At 31.5% G+C, this 23,929-nt stretch overlaps 1 protein-coding gene across 4 annotated transcripts in view; it reads right to left on the bottom strand.

Moving 5' to 3' along the window:
- LOC123708090 (extracellular serine/threonine protein CG31145) overlaps nt 1-23,929 on the bottom strand; it is a 55,561-nt gene that overhangs the window by 12,574 nt on the left and 19,058 nt on the right. For all 4 annotated transcript variants that reach the window (XM_045658592.1, XM_045658593.1, XM_045658590.1 and 1 more), the window contains 2 exons: nt 9,073-9,414; nt 3,134-3,376 (listed from right to left, as the gene is read on the bottom strand). In XM_045658592.1, the coding sequence (XP_045514548.1) occupies nt 3,134-3,376; nt 9,073-9,281 (452 nt within the window). In that variant the 5' untranslated portion in view covers nt 9,282-9,414. The remainder of the gene's footprint in view (nt 1-3,133; nt 3,377-9,072; nt 9,415-23,929) is intronic.

The following is a 23,929-nucleotide window of genomic DNA, read 5'->3' as shown; positions in this document are numbered from 1 at the left end:
AGTTGTTTCTTAACCTAAAATCATGAGACTGTTATAAGCGCATCCTCAGAAGAAAGATTAAATCGCTGTCCCATATTAAAATTATCACCACATCCCTGATCGTTAATGTCGAGATTTACATGGATTTCCAACGGTTTTGGCTGCTTGGAACACATAAGTGAACGTGATGTGCCTACAAGACGGTCCACACTTCGGGCGACAGAAAGCCCTATTGAATACTAAGAAGTCGCTCTCGATTTGTGGCATACTCCGATAACCTGCATTTAGAAATCAAGCGGACCACTGCTGTAAAATTTATTGACTCTCTTTTTGGCGAGAATTGTATTCAAATCGAATGGGAATTCGCATTTCGCGCTTTAGAATTCCGTGTCACAGATTGTGATTTCTATAGCGACCAACGCAATCATGTTCGTACTGGCGTAGTTGACCAGCTTAGTGGTCTTTGAGTTACGAACTTTACAAACAGTAGTAAACCACTGAACCGAATTCCTGCACTACTTAATAAAAGCTACTACATTATCTTTAATCAATTTATTTTTCATTTAATATAAATTTATTTATATGCATGAAATAAAGTATCTTTAAGTATAGTTATTAATCATTTCAATAATCATTTCTTTTTAATTCATTTAAAAGGTAAACAAATGTGGCGTATTTTTAAAACAAGAGAGTGAGTGAATCTGAGAATTAATGAAATGTAGTGAAGCTCTTGTTCAAAGTGTTAAAATATGATTTAGGCACGTTCAGTCCAGATTATAGAATATTTAAATGTCAAACTGCTATTTTATTTTAATTCTGTATTTTGTTAAGTTATTTTTTATAATATCTATTAGACTAATGAAGAAATAAGATACTAGATGAAAAATCTAGTATCTTATAATAATATGTATAGAAAAGAGTGTGGTTAGTGAATATTCGTGAAATTGCTTCACGCTGAGGTTTGTTTACACTGGTAATCAATTCCGAATAAATGAACTGTAGAGAAATCAATTCGGAGTAAATGGATATTTGAGATAGTATCTCATCTTATTACCTATTCTTATGTGAGTGTTGATAAATTTATTCAAAATGAAAACCCTTTACAAACGATACGTATAATGAGTTGCCATCATATCTGAAGAGGCGTTTGAGGAAGCCTCATTCATTCCATTTAGTTTTATTGTCAAAGAGCCCGCCTATCTCGGCAGGGTACCGTAACAGGATTTTTAAATAAGATTCCTTGCGAAGCTTGTGAAATTTGCGTTACAAGATAAAAAAGGTCGCTACAACGGCCTCATCCTAGAATGATATTATGATTCGTTTTTATAGACGTATCGAAAGGGAATCCATACATAACTAATTTGTGGACGAATAAAAATAAAGTATAAAACCATGTTACGCTCTCATATTCATACTCTTTCGTTTCTCGCACGAGATCCTGTGAGATTTGGTCTGCCTATATTTATTTAAGTGAAATTACGTCAACGTGTGGCCGCCAACCTGTTTGGTTTTAATGCATAGTTCAGCAGTTGCCAGGTTATTCGCGGATAAAAGGCCTAGCTTTTAGGACGTGACTGCTAATGCTTTGGTTACTAAATGGCAACCAGGAAGGAGCGCTCTATTATTAAAGATGCATTAAATAGTCCATGAATAGTTAAACGTTAGCGAACCAATCAATAAAATCGTCAATAACTCTTGTGCCAAATATATGGACATTTTTATTGTAAACTAACCCTGGTATCGAAAAGTTAGTATAAGCTAAACAAAAATAGATAATCTTGCATTTTATCTCGATTTGTCCTTTACTAAATACTACGCTTATCGTCTTCAACTTCTATACTCAATTCTTTTCAATCTCAAAACCCCTTCTTATCTCAAAAATCACTTCAAATTCTTAGGTTCTTCTAACTATATGTTACGCTCTTCCAATAGATGTTTATTGGAAATTCCATCCCACAGCTCATTCTTCATAGGAAATTTATTTAGGATCTCAGCCGTGTTGTGGAATAGGCTGCCCGACTCCATACGATTGGGTACCTCTCTATCAACTTTTAAAACTCTGTATAAATACTTCTTAACCTTATCCTATCATGATAAATCGTGACTTGTATAATTCTTGTGTTTCCTTTTCTTTTGCAATGCATCGCTATTCATGAATCTGTACGATTAGCCTTTTATTTTTTAGTTTTTTATTAATGTTTTTTTGTATAACATTAGATTAAGGATTTACTCATCATTTTTCTTTTTTCTTTTACTAGTATTGCCTGGAAGCTATCGCTTATTAGCGATAAGGCCGCCCGTTGCATCCCTTGTAATTTTTATGTATTGTGTTATTTGTGTTTCTTTTATTTTTATTGCAACGAAGCACAAATAAATAAATACTTAAGGCACTCAACGGTTTTCTACCTCACTTCTTTTCAAATGAGAAAACAATTGACAACGCAAAAGTATCGTGACAAAATATTATACAATTTGGTTGACGTTCTGATGCTCTCCATTTCTCCAAAGATCAAATTAATCCAAAATTTCGCTGTAATGGGTGATCATTTTATTTTGATTAATCTAATCTTAATGATCCGTAAAATAATGCTGTAATGCGGTTATTAAAGTAAAATTGCAGCTGTAACGAAGTAAGAAACAGTTTCGGCAACTCGTAGAGCTCTCCATAAATCGTACTTGTGGATGTCAGAAAGTCGGCAACTTTCGAAAATTTTCCTTCTAATGTCCTTTCCGTGTCGTTTTTCGCGGAACAATTTTAATTAATATTTCTTAACGGTCTTTAAGCGCCTTCGCCTGATGTATATATAGTGCCATATTTCTGATGTAATAAAGTTGTTTTTATGTTATGTTTTGTGTTTATCGATTTAAATCTGAATCCTAACTTAATAAATACAAAAGTCTATTGTGGTCACGATTTCAATAGGCTAAATGTAACAAACACGCTTTAGTATTAAACTTACTAATTTAGTATGAAAGTTTGCATAAGATTAAGGCCCATTCTAGAACATCAATCAAACTAGAAGCTAGTTTTGAGAGCTGTCAAACTATTTTTAAGTTTGGCATATTTAACGGCGCTTAAGACAAGATTATGATTTAAGATATGAATTGGAATATGGACTTAAATCAGTAACACTACGATTAGTTGTGAACAAACCTAGGTTCCAAGTCCTCCATTTCCCCAATCGTAGGATTTTCTGGCCGAAGGACATTCAGGTCCTTATGGGGCGGGATCACAACCATGTTGTCATCAGATTTCCCCTTAAGCTGCTGTAGGAGTATCCTCTGAAGATCTTCGAAGCGGTCTACCGGTGGTGACGGCGTTTTGGGTTCCGCATCCAAACCACTTGTTTCACTAGGCGCTGACTGCTCAAATTCCCTAGAGCTGTTGCTGCCATTACTGAAATATAAAGAAAAACTTAAGATATTAAATAACTGTAAAAATATACAATGTACAAATATATAATTAAATAATATATCCTCCAGAGGAGTGTTGGCTTTGGTTTAGGCGTGCTACCCTCATCACTGTGGTCGTGGGTTCGAATCATAGCAATGGAATTTTCTAACTATGTGCGCTATTAGCTCCACCTTTAACAGGCAAAGCAGAAAGAAGGCAAACTTTGGGCAAGGCAATTGTGACAAAATCGGTATGGTACAACCCCAAATATCTTTGCCATGTCTTATACGCAAAAAGTTGATTACCTACATATCTATAAAATAAAAATGATTGGGAAACGGAAACAATCTGAGGCCAAGAACCATTCGGGGTTGTAGTTCCACTGGATTATTATTATTGTATCCTGTACATCGTTGTAATAAAAATAATGCGTACCTATAATATAAAACCAATAATGAATACTAATTACTTTTATTCTAAAAATATATTGCTTTCACGATTGGAAGATCACCTTTCTGCTGCACTACTGGGTTTAGAATTATTCGAATAACGGGCATATTAAACTGGCGAATGGAACATGGCTTGCCTTGTACTTCTTTCTATTGACAAAGATTTAGATCTAAAGTATGCTAATTATCTCAGGATTTTCACCGCAAAAGCGGGTACTAATTGCACATCTAAATGTGCTGCCTGTTGGACTTAAACCCATGCCTATAGAGTGGAATGTAACGCTTTATCCATGTTCCAAAGTTTAAAATGAAATGAAATACTTATTGTTATATGAATTCGCAATTGATGTTCTTGTAAATTTAAGTGAACAATAGTAAATAATCTCACAAGATTGAACAAAAGCCGAATAGCTCTCGAAGTAGGTTGCTACGGAGGAAATAATCGGTATCCAAGCATCCAAAAATATTCAACTTCATTTAGTCCAATATTCTAACAATTGTTGCGATAAGCGTCTTGTTGTTTTAGTATAGACCGTTTACATTTTAATACACAATTGATATTTCACTTAAGGTATGTATAAAGATTTATAAATTCAGTAATTGTGAGCATTGAAAACTATTATGCCATAGTATCTTGTGTCTATCTATCTATATTATATGATTGTTATAGCTTAATCCTATGCCACGTGCTGAATCATGTATCAAATAAGAGTATAATTTTTAGTGTACAAAAAATCCAATAATTATGCATAAACGACTCACTGAAAAATATTAAAAGTGTTTATTAAATATTAATCTATTTTGTATTCAGCAGTTTAGTTTTACCATTTGATCAACAAATTGTTCTATGCCTGTACAAGCAGTTTTATGTCCTACATAAATAATATTGACGAATCGTTGAAAAATTATTTTCACTAATAACGCTGATAAATCAAATAACCTAGTTAATAAAAGACAAAAAAATATATTTTGATATTAAATATACACTCACTCACAAACCAATATACATTATTTAAAATTTTCTTAATATATAAAAATTTATTAATAATAAAAAAGTAATTAAAAGAAAATTAAAACATATTTAAAACGCTTGGTCCCTGCAGCAGTGTAACTTTAGAGCTGATAGAGATCAATTCCTCGCTGTATTGCGATACTTATTCATTGAGTGAGGAAAGCACCAGCTATGGGTTAAGCCTACCATCTACCAGACGCCAACATTAATATTTAATTCGCGTCTGTGCACTTGAACCCCATGGCCCAGGAGTCTCTACTCCAAAGGGAACAACTTGAAGGAAATACTTATATTTGAGCCGTTTATTATTTTCCGCCTGCCCTGCGGCTGCACCAGCTTTTTAAAGAAATTAATAAAAAATATTTCTCGATGACACTAGATTGTACGAAAAACGGTATACAGTAAATTTTTTTTTTTCAGTCACGGTGACGTAGACAATACTAAATATAACTCTTTTCTATTGTGTTCCTGTGGTTTCACTGAAAACATGTTTCTTTAATATAAATTTACTGTGACTGGTTTGGATTTTTCTAAACAATCAGACATATCATGTCATATGAAAATAGGCTAGTTAAGTTAAATCGAATATTTGAAGTTTAGGCTCGACGCAACTTACAAAAAATGCAAACGAATTGATAAAAAAACAGTGCTGTAATCTTTTAGGTACGGTACTTAAGATTTCTGTATCCGTTTCACTATCGTTTATTTTCCTAAATAGGTAAGGAGGTGATCAGCCTTCTCTCTGACACTCGCCGTCGATTTTTGTCATCTAATATATGCCAGTTTCCTCACGATATTTTTCTTCGCAGTACGAGAGAGTGTTAAGTGCGCACATAGAAAAAAATTCATTAGAGAAAAGCTGTGATTCGAACACATGACACTGCTCAAACGAATTGATACCTAATGTTAAACTTTAAGGTTCAAAGTTGATTTATTTTGGTATAAACACATTGTTTAATATCGATTGTAACTTAACGCTCTTTTATAATCATTGGGTGTTTACACGTGAAAACTTTGAACGTAATTTTTTGACGTCACTCGTTAAATGTATTTGTAAAAGACCTTAGCTTTGTGCTCAGAGGTTGACAGCTTTTGTTCGGAGAATAAAAGAGAACAATACATTAATTAATTTGTCATGGCATCGGCTGTATAAATATTAAAAGTAAACGAAATATGAGCTTGCCACTCAATGCTAGTGAACAATGCTGTAAGGCAAAACAATAGACAATTAACCTAGGCTTTATAAGACATAAGCATTACAATATTTAATTACTACGAAATTAATAATGCCACTTTTACGCGAGTATCCCAGATTTAAAACAAAATATGATTGTGGCTTTGTCGGAATTCGTCAACAAAATCACGGATCAACCGGAGACCAGATATAATAGATAATTATATTTTTAGAATTTGCCATATTATAATATTATTCCTTAAAAAACACTTTGAAATTAGGACTTATATTGGGAATTTCAAGTAAGCAATAATAAAATTAAATGCGTTACGTAAAAAAAACTATTTAGACAATTAATTGTCTTGGAGGTCTTGAGTTTAAACACCCATTTCTAGACATGGCGCGTTTGGTATTATTAAAATGTAGCCAATATGAATAACTCTGCTAAAAAGAAGTTGGAGGGGAAGGTTGCCAGAAAAAATATCACGATAGAGAGATATGGAGCCTGTTAAAGGAGGCCTTTACTCTTTAAGACGTCCTCGAAAAATATAGTCAGTTCTGTATAAAAGTGGGTATACGTGTATATTTACAAATAGTATTGTTTCAAGGAATAAATGAGGCATAATTATCATTATTATTCATAGCATTCGAGTGAGGAAATTAGTATAAGTGTCAAACAACAGTACACTAAAAACTTCCTAAATTAAATGTAAAGCAAATTGACTCACTTATTAAAGATTTTATTGATATGACAAATAATAATAAATGTATCCATAGTAAATGCAATTCTAGAAATTGTAACTGACCAATAAAATAATTATAGACTCTTGAGATATGTGAGCAAATAGAAAATCGTCAGATTGCTTTCAACTGCAAACATTGGTGTCGTTGTAGCAAATATTGAGCCAAGACCAATAACGTATTACATTTCATAACTACAACAAGTAGTTAGCTTCTTATAAGGTATTTGATAATAGAATTCCCTTATAAACATTTAAATATACCATTTTTTATATTTGCGCTATTTTTTGACCGCCATAGGCGCTGCAAAATTAACTAAGGGCAAACCAACCTATTATTCATACGCAAAATTTCCATAGATGGATGTTCTATCACGTGTTCTATTGCACAGATTATCGTTATGTACATAGATAATTAGGACCACAGAATTGAACTCACAACTTGATATAGTTACACGTTATTATTTCTAGTGGTAGTAAACGACTGCCTTGTGGTGCTGCTTCCCGCCACGCGAAGGAAAGGTCAATCATTTCGGACTTTTAATATAAAAGTCCTAAAACATATACACGTATAATAAACTAAATATGTCTCACTCACGGCTAAATTAGTATATTGTATAAGTAATCGTTATTACTATCAATAGATAAGTCATTAGATAAGTTCTGTAATGTATTTTTAGATAATATTTGACAGTTTTCACACAGACCAAAAGTTTCGTAGTAAGGATAAATCTCATCGAGTATTGGTTACGCGCGTGTCTCCTGAGTTTGAGTTGCAGCTTTATACCTATGTATTTAATATTTGCTGTTACAGTGAAAGAAAACGGAGGAAACTAGCATGTTTGAAACACTAAGGTCAACGATCTATGTCTGATACATACATATATGAAGGCTGATCGTGTACTTGGCTATAAAGCCTAATTATCAAGGAAACGGAGTATATAGCAGAATATTAAATATGCATTCTATCCAAACATATTTTATAAGAAAATAAAAATGTAAACTATATAGTAACAACGCTTCTTCTGCTCTTACACTTCACATTATGATATTTTAAAAATTTGCGCTTGAAACTATTGATAAAATTCCGACAGCTTACATCGTTCACATTCTTCCACTGCACCGTATACTGTTTTAGAATGAAGAATGTTCCAATAAATTAAGCAGTTTATGTGCGAAAAATTACACGAAAAGTCTTTATGGAATATATTTAATATATTTTATTAACTTATTATCCATAAATCTAATCTAGATTTGTCTGTTTTACTCTTGTGATACTTATTAGGTCATATTTGCCTTTAGCCATGTGAGGGATATAGCCAAAAAAAGTGTTTAAATAGTCTACTAACTAGGAATTTATTTAATGCTTTGATTTCTTACTTTATACAACACATTGAGTGGTCAACAGTGACTAATAAGTATTTTATATGATTAAAATAATTGATGAGGTTGGCTTGCCATAAATTGAACGCACAGCTTTATTGTTTTTATTTAAAAAAAATAGTAAGCAAAAAGGTTTTAATTAATTCAAAACAATTGTTGCTGAATTTCCTAGAATGTTTTACTCTGTGACCTGTGATAAGAGTGACCCTATTAAGTGTGTACATAAGATCGATAAAATAAATGTATTATATTCGCAAAATACTAACAATGTAGTTTGTAGATAAATATGATCTTAAATAATATTTACGAATTTTTCTAATGATGGTTTTATGAGTTGATATTTTATGTAGAACACCACGTTAACTAGACACATATTCCGGGAAAATATAAACGAACGGATACTAAAAAATCCACTTAACATTCAGAGATATCATCGATTCGATGTTTTGATTACTGCGTTTTGATTCGTAAAACTGTACATAACATCTACCCATTAGGTGTACATTACCTAATTGGAGGTTGTGTCAAAGCATTGAGAGATGAATATGTTATCATCAAAGACGCTGTCAAACTAGTAAACACGTGATAAGAGTGATAACAGACGTATACTGTACAGCTGAGAGAAATATTTTCCTTGAACTGCTGTATACTAATAAATATTTGTTTTGTTTAACCAAATTCATAACATCGTTAACCTAATTGTAATATTAGAGTAAGAATAGGTAGTTAATTTAAAGCTAAGTTATTTACCTTAAGTTAAACTACGATAAGTTTAGTTAATTTTGTTATGTACCTGGTTTTCTTGAATTGCTATAATAAATTAATTATATTGTATCACACTAATAAAAGTTGATAACTTCTGATAATTCCGTGATATGTTAAGTTCCCTTGTTTTAACACTTTATAAAAATAAATAAAAATATAACTAATCCAGAACTAACCTTCTATGAAGGAACCGCTTCCGAAACTCAATATATGCCGAATGTCCTTTGTCACTATCATCACCAATTTTGACTCTTCCGTGCAGCGGCACCCGGTGGCCCGAAATGCCATAGTCCATTTGCAGGTCAACTATTAGCATTAGGGTGAAGAGTATCAGGAATGCGCTAACAGCCAGCGCAAGGCGTTCCTTCAACTTCATGTTGAGCATGGTGCGCGCGTTCGAACCGCGCGGCGTGATGGCACTGCGGGCCTGCGCATCCTCCGGCGGCGGCGATCGCTTGCAGTCGCGCGCGCACCTCACCCGCCAGCGATGCCAACGCGCGCGCGCCCACCCGCTGACGCTGCAACATTATCACTAATTACCAAACTGACTACTATAAACAAATCTGATAGTGGAAGTATTATTCATGCTGGTCGCGTACGGGCTCACACATGTGGTGATATGAAAGTTGAGAGCGCGTAAGGACCACATGCATGAATAATACGATACTATACAATATTACAACTTCATGCCTTAGCTTTGAGATTTTTTAACCCAATATAAGTAGTCGAATTGACGCTAGGCATTTAGGTTAGTTTTTACGAAATCAATTGGGCTCTCATATAACATACAAATACTATATTGTTAATCCTTTTCAATCGATTTAATTGGAATAGAGTACTTTAAAAAGTTTGATTAACATTTTATTATCCTAATAGCCAGTCGAATCACTACGTTGGTTAAAATCGATAGATAACGCTATGTAAACAAAGTGAATACTGTCAATAAGCTTTATTAATGATATATTAAAAAGTATTTAATTAACGCGAGTGTGCGTCCATATACGACCCCGCTAATCATATCTAAATAACATACCACAGTTTCTACTGGATCAGTGGTTGCTTCGTATGCTTGGTTATTGTTACTTGAGAGAAAAACGACGTTAAATAAAAAACGGTAATACATAATTTTGATATTTGATAGTAGCTATGTATTCCAAAGTAAGTTATTCTTATTAAAAAATAAATCAGTGGCGCTGCAACCTCTTTAGGTCGTGGCGTCAGATTTCTGAATGTGTTTCATGATCATTTTTCTAGGCTATAGGGATCATTTATCTATATTGCAGTCAATTAATAATTATATATATGAGACAGTATAAACTATAAATTGTCATAATTATTTATTACACCTTGTAATTATTTACTATGATTTATTGGGAAAATATTTATTAAAATTCGTCAAATATTTTTTTCCGTCAGAATAACGAACATCAATCTATCCTTGGTCAATCTATTCCTCTATAAACAGTACATTCGTGTAAAATAGTAATATGATAAGGTCATGATGGAAAAAAAAGAATTTACCATTGTTCAATTCTCACCAAATGTCAAAAATCTGACATTTAAAAAGCAAAATACCAAGAAAACGTGTACAACGCTCTATAAACGCCTTACTTCGCAGTTATTCTCATTCTTTTCGTAAGTTCATTCGTTTTTAATGAAACTTTGTGTTTGATAGAAGTATTTGTTGTATGAAGCCTTTGTTCGCATAACCACCCTGTATAAATCCGTTGCTATTTACTTCCTTTAAGAATACAGACTGCATGCTGATTTGTAGAAACTGAATTAACTTGTGAATAACGCGCTTTTAATTAGCAATGCGAGGCCAAGATTGAGCTAAGGGTATGTCCCGTACCTAACAACATAAAGCAGACACATTCCTGTACCTTTGAATTTTAGATCTAAGACATTTCGTATAGAAATATGTATATAGAATGAGTAATCAATATCACTGCATTTCAGCATCACATACTTAATCATATTGCTCTCACTGTTCGAGAAATTGTTTATTTAATCAATTTCAGGTCTCGCCTATGTGAGTAATTGAGGCTACAAGTAAATATATACATTAATATTTATTATACATTGTGTAAAATTTAAGAAATAGGTTGACGCATGCGCTGACGGAAAAGGTCTCTATTGTTATTATTTTAAATCTGTGTAACTTGAATTTTAATGACTTTTTCTGCCAATATATTTAACTTTTTTGTAGCTATTTATTGGATACTTGAATGAAAACCCCGCATATAAAATGGTACTCTGTGTTTATTATAAGAAAGGTCACGCATTGCGCGTGTAAAGATAGATAATCATAATCGTGATTCATGACAATGTTGTAAAATATTCCATTAAATAAAACTTTATGAAAATACTTTGAATTTTACTAGAACAATTTTTATCATCAGCAAATATAAACCAAATTATTATCCACTGCTTTGCATATCGTTGCGATAAGATAGAGAAGTACCTACACATATTTTATCTTAAATTATGTTTTCGGTACTCTTATAAATACGTAAGTACAGAAACCTAAGTTTACGTTGGCTCTTGATAGAACTAAAAACAAATAGAGTAATGTAATCCTATTAAAAAGCCATTATGAACTGTATGTACCTAAAAAAAATTAAAACAAACATTAACTTCGAGTTCAAAAAGTTAAACTTCTTTTGGTATTTAACGGTATTAAAATATCATGCATGAAAGTATGAATAAAGTAACAAATAACTTAATATTTTACAAGTTCAAAGGGATAAACGTTAACAACTCTGGCAATACAGTTATTAAAATTTAAGGCAATACATATGGCAAGTTTTCTCATGGTTTACTTAAAGCAATCAGTATTCAGGAGTAATTATTTTAATAATGCATACTAATGGGGTTGTCATTAATCACACTGTTTACTGGTCATTCCGATACTACAATTTGAATTAAATATAATAGGAACTGCGATAAAAAATAGAATTATAATGTTCTCACATACAATTATAATACTCTAGAGGATCTCGGCCATAGTATAGTAGTATAAAATATATTGACTGAAGTAAAACGATCAGTTTTGGTATAATGGCTGCACCGTGCGACTCTCAACCCTGAGGTCGTAGGTTCGATCCTCGGCTATGCACCAATGGACTTTACTTCTTCTGCATTTAACATTTGCTCGAACGGTGAAGAAAAAAATCGTGAGGAAATCCGCCTTAGGCACAGGAGGCTGATCACCTACTTGCCTATTAGATTAACAAATGACCATGAAACAGATACAGAAACCTGAGGCCCAGACCTAAAAAGGTTGTAGCGCCACAATTTTATTTTTTTACTTTATTTGGCAATTGTGTGATGGTGTTAGGTTATGAAAGATATTAATGGGTAATTTATATCTCTTCACTTTTCACTCATTTTAATTTACCGTAGAAGGATTTGGGTTGCGAATGTTTTCATCTTTCGATGCTATTTAGTAGCACAAAGTAAGCTTTCAAATAAGGAATTTTTATATCAATTTTTTGATAAAAGGTATTTTTACGAACGGAACAAAACTTGTTTTTGTCTAGGGAGGTGACTTGCGGAATCCACATCCATTTAATTAATTAAACTTTCACTAGTTTCAAGGTAGGATTTCGCTGAGGTAGGGCCTAGTATACTGACATAATTCATCATGCCTAGACTAGCCTATATAATTATGCAATTGCATATATCCTCTCACCTTGTGACTTGATATTATAATTGATTAATTTTCATGTTTTCAATTTGTATATATAAATAAATTGTATTGATTTTATCTACGCTTTACATGAACGAGTACATGCGATGAAATTACTTTTTTTATTGACTCTGCATTGCCTGATGCCTTGGTATATTTTTTGTATTATAATTTTTTTCCCCGAGTGTTTTGAAGTGAGTCGATCATAAACATACGTATGTCTTTTGTCGTAAATTAGGCAAAACTATACGGTTTTTCTAAGTAACCTAAGCTTAATAAAAATATTTTTCTTTCTTATCTTTAGACTCCAGAAACATGTCTAAATTGAAATCTACTGAAGGTAATGATAATCAAAGGGCCATCATCGTTCGAGGTAAATAAACGTTTTAATTGTATCGATGACACTAATTAAGGACGGCGTTGCAAACTTATATAAATTAACGAAAGCTTCATATCGTGCTACAAATTGGATAATTGGAGTCTGTTTGTTTCTCTTGTATCGTTTGCATGCGAGTCTGAAGTACGTCGAGTATGTTCCACAAATTCAGCAAACATTTTGACGTTTCAGTTTTATATTGTACTCGATATTTTATTTCATGTTTCCAAATGTGACGATTAAAATGAAATAAAGACTGTACTGTAATTGGCATCGTCAACAGGTTAAAATATATTCATTGAATAAAAACATAAAGAACTTGACGATTATAAAGAGTGGTGGAGAGTTTACTGCCAGTTCTTCTGTTCCCTTTTACGCCCTTGATTTGAGAACTGGCAGTAAATGTAAATAATCTAATAAAAACTATTTACATAACTCAGCCATGTATCGTATACCTTGAGATTATAAATTACCAGCAAATAGATATATTTAATGTGACTAAAGAATGCTCAAAAAATATGTAAAAAACACTGGTATCTTTTATTAATAATGGCTTTGTTATTCTTCCTTTATATTAAATATTTATTATAATGATCAATGAAACTTAGAACTTATTATCTAGAATTTAGTATGAATTTGTAGATTGTTATATTTTTTGTATAAATATGTAAAACTGTGCTTTATGTTTATGTTTGAATGTGTATTCCGTTTTTGGCTGTTATGTATAACGTAATTGTTCGAATATTGTTTAATGAGAAGCTGTAGGATTACTTTAATAAAATAAAATTAGAAGCATTTAATGTATATTTCTATTTTTGACGTTCATAAGTGTACATTGTGTTAACATGAATGATTTTTTACTTTGAAAAAAAAGTTCATAGTTAATCATTATAACTGTCTCATTGCTATCGTGGTAAACACTTTGCATTGACTCCATGAAGTAGATAAACGTCGTGAGATGAAAAAATATATACCACGTACCTTTATTGAATTAATACGAGCATAAAAGTAATTAGCAATATATATATATCTATATATGTGCTCTTATGCATTTTATAGAACATAGCATTGTTTTTCATTTAACATAGTGGCGAGCATGAATATAAATATTGTAGCATCCGCCAATTTAACCCACTAGTAGACTGACCGCCATCGTGGTTCACGAATTTAATATCGTTCATACGATTGATAACTAACATTCACAAGCTACTTAAAATTAGATTTAGCATGTTTATGGAACCATCTATATAAACAGATTCCCGGTGGAACTATCATTATATCTACGGGTATATGACAAAAAATTGATTAAAAAATTCTGTATGAAAAGGAAATGCGTTGCACATTTTACCGTGCGAGACTTTTAAGTAGGTAAGTAATTAATTAATCTTAACAATAAATGTATATTTTATTGAAATGAAAGTAATTTAAAAGCGTCTGCACAAGAACTTGCACGCTAGACTCTAATGGAGTGGCAAGAAAGACAGCATTCGAACATTGGGCTCCATTGGAATTGTACATTAAGTCCCGATGCATGTATATTCCAACGCCTTCATAACAATAGCGTCATTACAGTTACATACGGCTTTGTATTAGTGTGTATTTTTTAAAGTGCATGTGACATAATTTCATGGTATTAGCGTATTGTCCTATCATTATCCGCCTGTATGCAACTCCAGCCATGCGTAATGTTACAATGCTTTCCTCACGACCTGTAAAAATTAGCTATGATTGTGCAATCACTATTTTTATTGAATTTTATTTTCACATCACGTAACTGTCGCGAATAAATGAGATCATTAAAATCAAAGGTTTATTTTATTTATTTACAATTATAATATTAATTCGTTCATTGCTTCACTTCCAAAGATTTATTTTATCCTTAAGTTATTAAGAAATGATTTTCAGCCACTTTCGTTGTTTTCCTGTTTTTGTAATCATCTGCAGTGCAGAGTACCTTTAAGACGTTGGGACCCAATTAACTGAATAGATTATGATTTATCTCACGTACCTTATCACTGATAATTATTTTAGACTCGGTCTAACTATTCATAATTTGACCTACTTTTTATATAAGTAAAAAAATGTTTTTTTATAAATGAGTGGCATAACACACTAAAACTCTGTAGTAGGATCTCTTTAGCTGAAACAGAGTAACAACAATCTTTCTAGTTATTATTCTATTGAATAACTCTAAATAAATGTAATATTAGCAAAACGTGAGTACCAGGGTAACATAAGCGTTAGAAGCACGCAATGATCTACTCATTCAGTGGAGATAAACAATGGAACAACAGGCACAGATAAGATCTTGATCACAGCCTCCATTAGCTTGTGCTTTCTGTTATATATCATATAGAAATACGTTAAACACAACGGTAATCACCCGGCGTAGTTCCGTCATGTTATTTGGACGATGTGTCATTATCCATTATTTTGTTACCAAGGTTTAACGAGTGTTAAAATAATTTTTGATCGAGATAATTTACTATGTCCCGATGTCAAATACATTAAATTAGTACAACCAATATAGCTTATGTTTAGTAAATAATGATTATTTATAGGACTTATTATAATATAATAAGTGAATTAATAAATTATTTAATCCATTGTTATTATAAGTATTAAATTAATAACTACTTAGATAAATTATAATTAGAAAACCTAGAATAATATGAATGCTTAATGTTGTCTGCTATTTACGCGATAATGCCACGGAAAGGTATTTGCTTAAACGCATTAGAATTTGAATTTGAATTTCGCATGCCATAAACTAGCATGGCCACATCAATAAATTTAGTTGAAAGCAACAGAAGTAAGAATTTTGTATGAAAACAAACAATGTGTTAATGATTATTAAATAATTCGTATAGATAAAGACGACAAAATAACCAGCCAAAGTAAACCAAAGAATTTCAAACTAAGCGTAGACAACCTAATACGTGACCCGTATTTGTTACTTGGACATGTTTCGCATATTTTTCAACAAGGTTATCGCTCGTTAATTATTTTTTTAACGCGCCTCATAACGTGATATTTACAACTACTTCACCGTAGTTTACGCAAACTGTCACATAATCAACAGCTAGATAACAGAACTAAACAATAACTTGGAAAATCTCCGAGCCGATACCGGTGGGAAATAGTACACTTTTTTATTTAACCTGAACTTTTATTCAATACAGATGTATTGCTTATAAAACTGGAAAATATACACGTTCCAATTAAGATAAATACATTATAATGCTATCTTAGCGCGCTACCTACTTGTCGCGATATAGCGAGATTGTTTTGGAGGGTACTTCCAGGGCTGCTTATGTTCTTGTTTTGATACTTCTTTGGTGTAACAAGAAAAAAATCTCTTTACATTTTTTATCTTACGTCTTATTCTACACTTGTAGAAAAAACGACACTAACAATAGAATAAAAGGTATTTAATACATTGGAAGTTTTATTATAACGCATTATCTAGTTCAATAAAGTTTATTTAAATATCACAAAAAAATATTTCTGCATAATTAAATAAACCGTCATTATTTATTTTAAAATGTTGAGTATGCTAACTTTACGGTGTCGGTTTTTTGAGAAGGTGTGCGCGCGCATCGTAAAAATTTACTCCCTAACGCGCCAAAAGAAGTAAAACTTCAAAAACTTTTCATGGCGTATATTCTATTAAAAATATACAGTAATAAGTCTTTCAGATTTAAAAATGAAACAACATATAATACAATAAAATAATTGTTGTTTTATTGTATTATATGTTGAGAGTTGAGTTGAGAGTATCAGAGTGTTTCTGAAATACTTCGATTTCTGTTAGTTATGCATTTGATAGTTTAACAAATCGAACACATTGATAGTTCTTATTGAATATAAAAAATATTTAGACATTTTTAACTTTCGCTCGGGCCTATCATGTACTTTGTTATAACATTAGTATATGGCTTAAGCAACGAATTTGACCGCTGTTAGTGTAAGCAAGAATTTAATAAATCAGTAACGACAATTATCTACAAAATACGCTTGGGTGAATAAAGTATAATGAACGTTTATTATATAAATGGACATAATAATATTTATGATCAACCACTTCCTGTTACATGCGTTTACTGTTTACTGACATGTATAGAAGTTGATAAATATTTAGCAAATTCCTAATGAAAATGATAAGATTCCACGGACTCAATAGCAAGATTAAGTAAATAGTCTTTTCATATTTTCATTAACTGAGACATCGCTAATTATTTTTATTTTTTAAAAATAGCTCTCAAAAAGCTTGAAATCACCATCAATACTCGTGATAGCTTTAAAGGATTGCACATTTATTGAAGTGTAACATCTTTAGGCGCTGAAATGAGGCATAATGCTACGAGGGCAAAATTTTTACGGAAACGTCTCGAAGATGTGCAGCGTTTTTTTCGAGGAAGGAAAGGGACTGAGCGATTGAGAGAGAGTGAGAAAGGGAGATCGATATATTGATGTATTCGTTTAGTAGTTACATATTAGAACTTTAGAAGGCAATTCTGTCGCAAATTTTTGCTTAATTTATATTATCCTACAGTGTGTAAACAGTGTGAATATAGATATACAAATACATGGAGTGATCATATACTGATACATAATCATCTATTGGGGCTTTTACCTTAGTAACAATTAATTTAGAAAGAAGTTTCACTTCTGACACGGGTACTTTGTACGCATGCACTTTTTTTTATGATAAATAGATAAACTGTACAAAAATTACTTTAACTTAAACATTATTTATTATTCTTACATTAATTAAATATTTAACAATTCAGTAAAATTGTTTACTTTATTGAGGATTAAACAATGATTAATACATTATATTGTGTCCGTAAATTCATGACATCATTAAGCGTCTAAAAACCAGCAGGGTTTAGTCATTCGAAGAGTATTTTTTGTATGAATTAAGTTATAATTTATTTTGAGATTCCCCAGTTTGTAGGAGCATTTTAATTTTTCAATCACAATTCAAAATAATGTATGGTTACTTTATTACTTAGTGACATAAAATGGTGAGAATAATAATCATGCCGTGAAATTAACTTTACGATTACAAAATTGCTTTCGAGATAATAAAAAAGGATGGAGACAAATCACCTACGACGTAGTTAATGACTAAATTGTTAGTCGACTGTTTCAATACGAGGACACACTAGTAGTCTCTCCGTAACTACATAAGTAACTTTGATATGTAAAATATATCATTTGCTAAAATCTCATGGCTGCTTAAAACTGTACCATGTTTTTTTACGCAGACTTTTTCTCTCGGCCTTCACCCTCTGTCTTCTTTGCCGATGATGGGATGTCTACCTATTTAAATTTAATGACGTGGAAGAAGTGATACCTGTATCTTATATCCCATAATAAACAGTTGTTTTCTTAATATTTTTTCTATATAATATAACAGTTAACATAGTGTTGTAGCAGGCATCTCGTTTGAACCTCTGTTCTTGACTGTTGGATTTTTCTGAAGAAAACGTATGGCTTAACTCAAATTAAAATAAATCCTATTCCTTATACATACGCATAGTCCTTTATCAAATAAGCCACAGGTACGAGATGAGTAGGAGGAGATTTACATAAGTAACCTACGTTACTTTAAAAAGCTTTTCTTTGTCAGAGGTGTGATGTGAGAAATTAAAACGTCTTAGACGAAATGTATTGAAAAACTAAGCGGAAATGAGGTTCTTTCTCCGCTACTTTTTTATTCATTTTTACTCTTTTAACGTACATTTACGACGTACGAAGTACATTTTAAAACAGTTTACTGCAATTTAATTCTGAACCTGAATAAACTGTTTAGTCTTTAGATCGTAAAGTATGTAAAGGAATAAACACATTTTTGGTAAGGTTTGTTATTTAATGGATACTTAAGAACTTGATTGATTGATACGCTCAGTATAAAAGTCTCAAGTCTCAAGTCTGAACTCAAAAATAAAATAAAAATTATGAATACCATAGTTATTAAAATATACTATGAAATAATTCCTATATACTGTGGTAATCTTAGTGGTTAAACGTGCTCTAGCCTAAGGTTCGATTTCTGGCACCAATGGATCTCTCTTCATGAAAAAGCGATTTACACGTGACAGAATAATATAAAATGAACTTTACAAAATTAAATCAAAACAAATGCCTACGTGACAACTTGGTCTAATATTGTCTCAAAGTCACATTATTTAACATTCCAGAAGCCTTCAAATAATGATATACAATAAAAAATAATTATATAATTCCACTAGAATTTGACCTTTACCTAGACATGAGTGACAAAACATCAAGGTCGAAGTCTGAGAACTTGTTATCTTAGCACAATTGAATATAATACAGTAAACCGATTCAACAAAACGTTCCTAACAAAAGAACTTATTTTTTATTTATTATGGCATACCGCACTAAAAACTTTATATAAATGTCAAGCCAATGCAACATTGTTGGGTGAAAAAGCATGAGTAACTGTAAATATACCTATAGTACAGTTAAAAAGCATTGCGCTAAACAGCCTTATATTTATGTTCATAGAACAACAAACGGATATGATGTTAAGCTATACCCATGGACACTCTCCATCGACACTGCTAGACTGCCAGTCTTTTAAGAATCTGTACGCTATTTTTTGGAAGGACCTTGAGTCGTGTCTTTTTGTTTTTATAGCAGCCTTTATTGTTGCCATTATGTCCCAATCAAATCAATTGAAGGCGTATCTAGGAAAATAATAATAAACACAAATATGGTCAGTTTAATTGAATTTTCTATTTATTTCATATAATTATTGTGTAGCAACCAGGCAAGTTATTTTAACTCTAAGTAAGCAATAGATTTTATTTTTATTAATCTATAGAATTCTGTAATATATACAATTAATATTTATTGCCCTTTATACTGACGCTACAAGAGTCATCCTCGTTAAAATTTCTGTGAATATTTTGCAATAAATGATTACAGTTATTCAGATAATATAAACAATATTGCATCACTATTGCAATGGTGATATTATCTGTATAAGCTATTAATACTTACAAAGCTTTCACTAAAATCTGACTATTCTTATAGTCTTTATCTATATAACTAGTCTACTTTGAATCATTTAGCATCACAGAACCACAGACAACTATTGGTAGGTGAATAAAAAAAGACATTCACTATGATTATATTTTTAGTACTCTATTTCTGAATGTACATTAATAAGGTGAGAATTATTAGGAATTTTACGCGTAACCGAACCCTCGACAATTGGTAGGTATATTTCCTAAGATAAAATAAACTTCTTTAAATTAAATCGTATTATACAAAGATTCTTTATTTATTAAGGGAATAATATTTAATCCTTTATTAATCTTGTAAGACACAAGCTGTTATTTTGTCTTGTAAGTCCATTATGTATTGTCACCAGTAAGGGCCTTAATATAATTTGTGTATGTATAATTTGAAATTCGAATAAATTTACGTAAATCCTTTTTCGTTGTTCTAAATTTAAAAATATGTGTAGTGGTTAGGTTAGACCTTTTCATTCCAGTGTCATTGACCTTGCTGTGTAAGTAGGAAGTTACCTCAATTTAGAAGATACTCACATGACCCATGCATTTGATAGTTTCTGACATACGGCGACATCTGATCATTGTATCTATGTATATTCTGTACACGTACAAAAGGAAACGGAATTCAGATACTAACAATTCTTTAACACAATAATCGTCCCGTCTCCGGCTACGGCATATGATTGTATGTATAAGTCGTATTTAATATTTGCGTGGAAATAATTGAATACAAAATATATATTTAACATTATATAAATAAATATTGACGTTACTCCCCAAAAGTTTGCCGAAATCTATTAAAATTGTAAACGTTTTTTCATTTGTATTTCATTAAGACGTTACAAAACTCATTTTCTGTCTATATTGTCGATAGCCAAGCTACTGCGAATTGCGCTTCTATTTTTTGTGATTACCATACACTTGATACTTTTTTTGATAAAATTTAATTAACAAATATTAATAATTAAACTGTGAATACCATATCTCAATTGTAATAATTACACCAACACGCAATGATCATATGAAAACTGTGATAGACCACATAAAACGTTTTTTTAGTTTGACTGTATGGAGACCAAATTTTACTCGGACAGACACAACGACACACTTATAAATGGGATATTAAAGAGCTGTGTTTTTCCTAATTTCGTTGTTTTCTCCAAATTTCCCCGTCGTGACATTGATTAAGATCGCTTTAGATGTTCACATCCGTGTAAGTAGAAGTGATAGAGGTTGTTTGTATGCATCACGGGCGGAAATCACCATGTCTTTGCATACGATACACTTGTAGAGTCGATGTGTGTGATATTATTATGTTCAAAGTGGTATTAAGTTTTCTTATTGTTTAACTATAGGAATAACCTAACGTTAAAGTCACCAAAAAGCACTACGGGCTTTATATTGGTGCCCGAAAGGCAAATTCCATCCAACTAAATACTTAATAACGAATACAATCAATTATAACATTTACATATAATAAAATAACGAACTATTGACCAAATAGATTATGTCGAAGAGTTCCCTAGCATATCTCAATGTTATTTTGAGATTAACGGCTAAACAATTAACAAGAAGCGAAATAAAATCCTACAATACACTTACCGAAATTAATCTTCTGATAACGACATTTACGTGGGGAACTAGTCCGTCACAATACACACTTTAAATTAATACAATAGGTACCGATCTAGTACTTAAAATTTGAGCTTCGTTGAGCTAGAAAAGCATTGGTACTTTCGGCACCTGGACACCGGTGACCCAGTGGTTCCCAGATGACTTGAACCTTTAATTAGCGCCCGTGCACTTGAACTTCTCGGCCCAGTCTCTTCCCAAATGGGACGAAATCAAAGCGAGACTTATATTTTAGACGTAAAACAAATATAATATATAAATTTTAACGTTTTAGACAAAAAACTAATAAAAACAGTATAATACTGCTAACATTAATTAATATAACAAAAAACAATAACTAACCTTAAAATATAATAACTAAAATAGAAATATATTGTGTTTCAATCTTAACCGAAGAAAGTTGGTTTTTCTAATTGTATGTATTTTGTTTGGAAATATTGTTTGATGTCAAAAAAACTAAAATGTTACGCGATACCTTGTCCACTATACACGACCATAAACGCGACGGAAATGGTGAATTTTGTGCTAAAAAATCTTTATTCTTATCGCACCTTGTAAAATCGTTAAAGCGATTAAGATGTAAATGAGTTTCCTTAACGTGACATAATGCATTTTTCCACAAACAAAACGTCTATTCAGACATTATTCCATTCGGATCCTGTACGTGCCCGTAACTAATGCTTTACGCTTATCTTCATAAAATAGCGACGTCACTTCTTGTGTGGCGTGAAATCTGAATACTAATTCAGAATATTTTGATAACTCCTATTGTTGATTATTAACGCTCGTTATATTTTTAAGAATTTCTATTTGACGACGACGCTTAGAAATGTTTCTAACTTAATGGCATATGTAAAATATATGAAAATCATATCCATAATAACGGAAAAGACGAAGGATGTAAATCATGAGAATTTATTTATAATACATATCTTAAGCAAGCGAATGGTACTCCAGATGGCGTTTATTTCTTTATTTAAATTCGAGTATTCGCAGTTATAATTCGAAATATACTTAACATAAAAGACGAAGTTCGATTAACAACAATAAGGAAACAAACTAAAGTTATAACTGGACATTTGATAAGTTTGATTGATTTTGAAGTAAGACGAAAAAATGGACCAAAGAATTTATGGATTGGTGCCCTAGAGATAGATTTTCCGACAACGCACTCGCGAGCCCTCTGGTATTGAGAGTGTCCATGGGCATCACTTAACATCAGGTGAGCCTCCTGCCCGTTTACCCCTGGTTTATTAAAAAAAAGTAACGGGAGACAACATCGTAGATGGGAAGATGATATTAAAAAGGTGGCAGAAGCGACATAGACGAGGAAAGCAAGAGATAGATCTTAGTGGAGAACACTTGGGGAGGTCTATGCTGAAAAGCAAGACGTGTCTAATAAGAAATAAAACGATAATATTTACATTTACTTTAACTAAATTTCGTTAATAACTAAGTAGAAATAAGATAAAATGTAACTTACGAGATTGTCAATAAAGGCTATATTTATTTATGCGCAGTTATAATAACAATAACTACATTATACAATACATACTCCTACAAGCCAAAAAGGTACACACATTAAATATAGTATAATTTAAGAGAAAACACTTTTTCTAATAAATAGTATTGTTGGTGACAGTAACAAAAGTTGAAAAAGTGAGTTATACCTATTTTGAAATTAAGTATTTGTATTTTTTATGAAAAATCAAATTTAAAAAAAATATTTTCTTATTTTATTGATGATCAATATTAAAAGACTGGTTCTAGTAAATGTTTGTTAAAACAATACATACTATTTTGTTAAAGTGAGGCAATGTCTTGCAACTACTTAGATGACACTCTAAAATCTTGTGAAATTTAACACATAGGGAAATATTTCGACATTTTAACACAAGTTATAAAATCAAATCAAGGTTTCGTTAGAACATAGAAGTGAGGATAACATTTAGCTTTACTTATAACAATAAATGTTATTCGAGAAATCTTATAAAATAAATTTATATTCATCTCGGTTTTTTGAGAATTATTGAAGCAAATAACAAACAAAAAAGTTAAAGTTAAACATTAAATATAGGTCACTTAAAAATACGGTAATAATATGGTGTTTAAGTAATTACTTTATAAACACTATCTATAATAATTTAAATAACGATTTTGTTTGGTTTGCTTTGATATTTATCATGAATTTTGGTAGAAACTAGAAAAAGCAAATAGCTCTAAAAATATTACAAAAAAATGTAGTTTTTCACTCCTAATTTAATCTTAAACACTTTTTT

Source organism: Pieris brassicae, chromosome 4, assembly GCF_905147105.1.
Source record: "Pieris brassicae chromosome 4, ilPieBrab1.1, whole genome shotgun sequence".
Taxonomy (NCBI): Eukaryota; Metazoa; Arthropoda; class Insecta; order Lepidoptera; family Pieridae; genus Pieris; species Pieris brassicae.
This window is presented reverse-complemented; position numbering and strand designations above follow the sequence as displayed.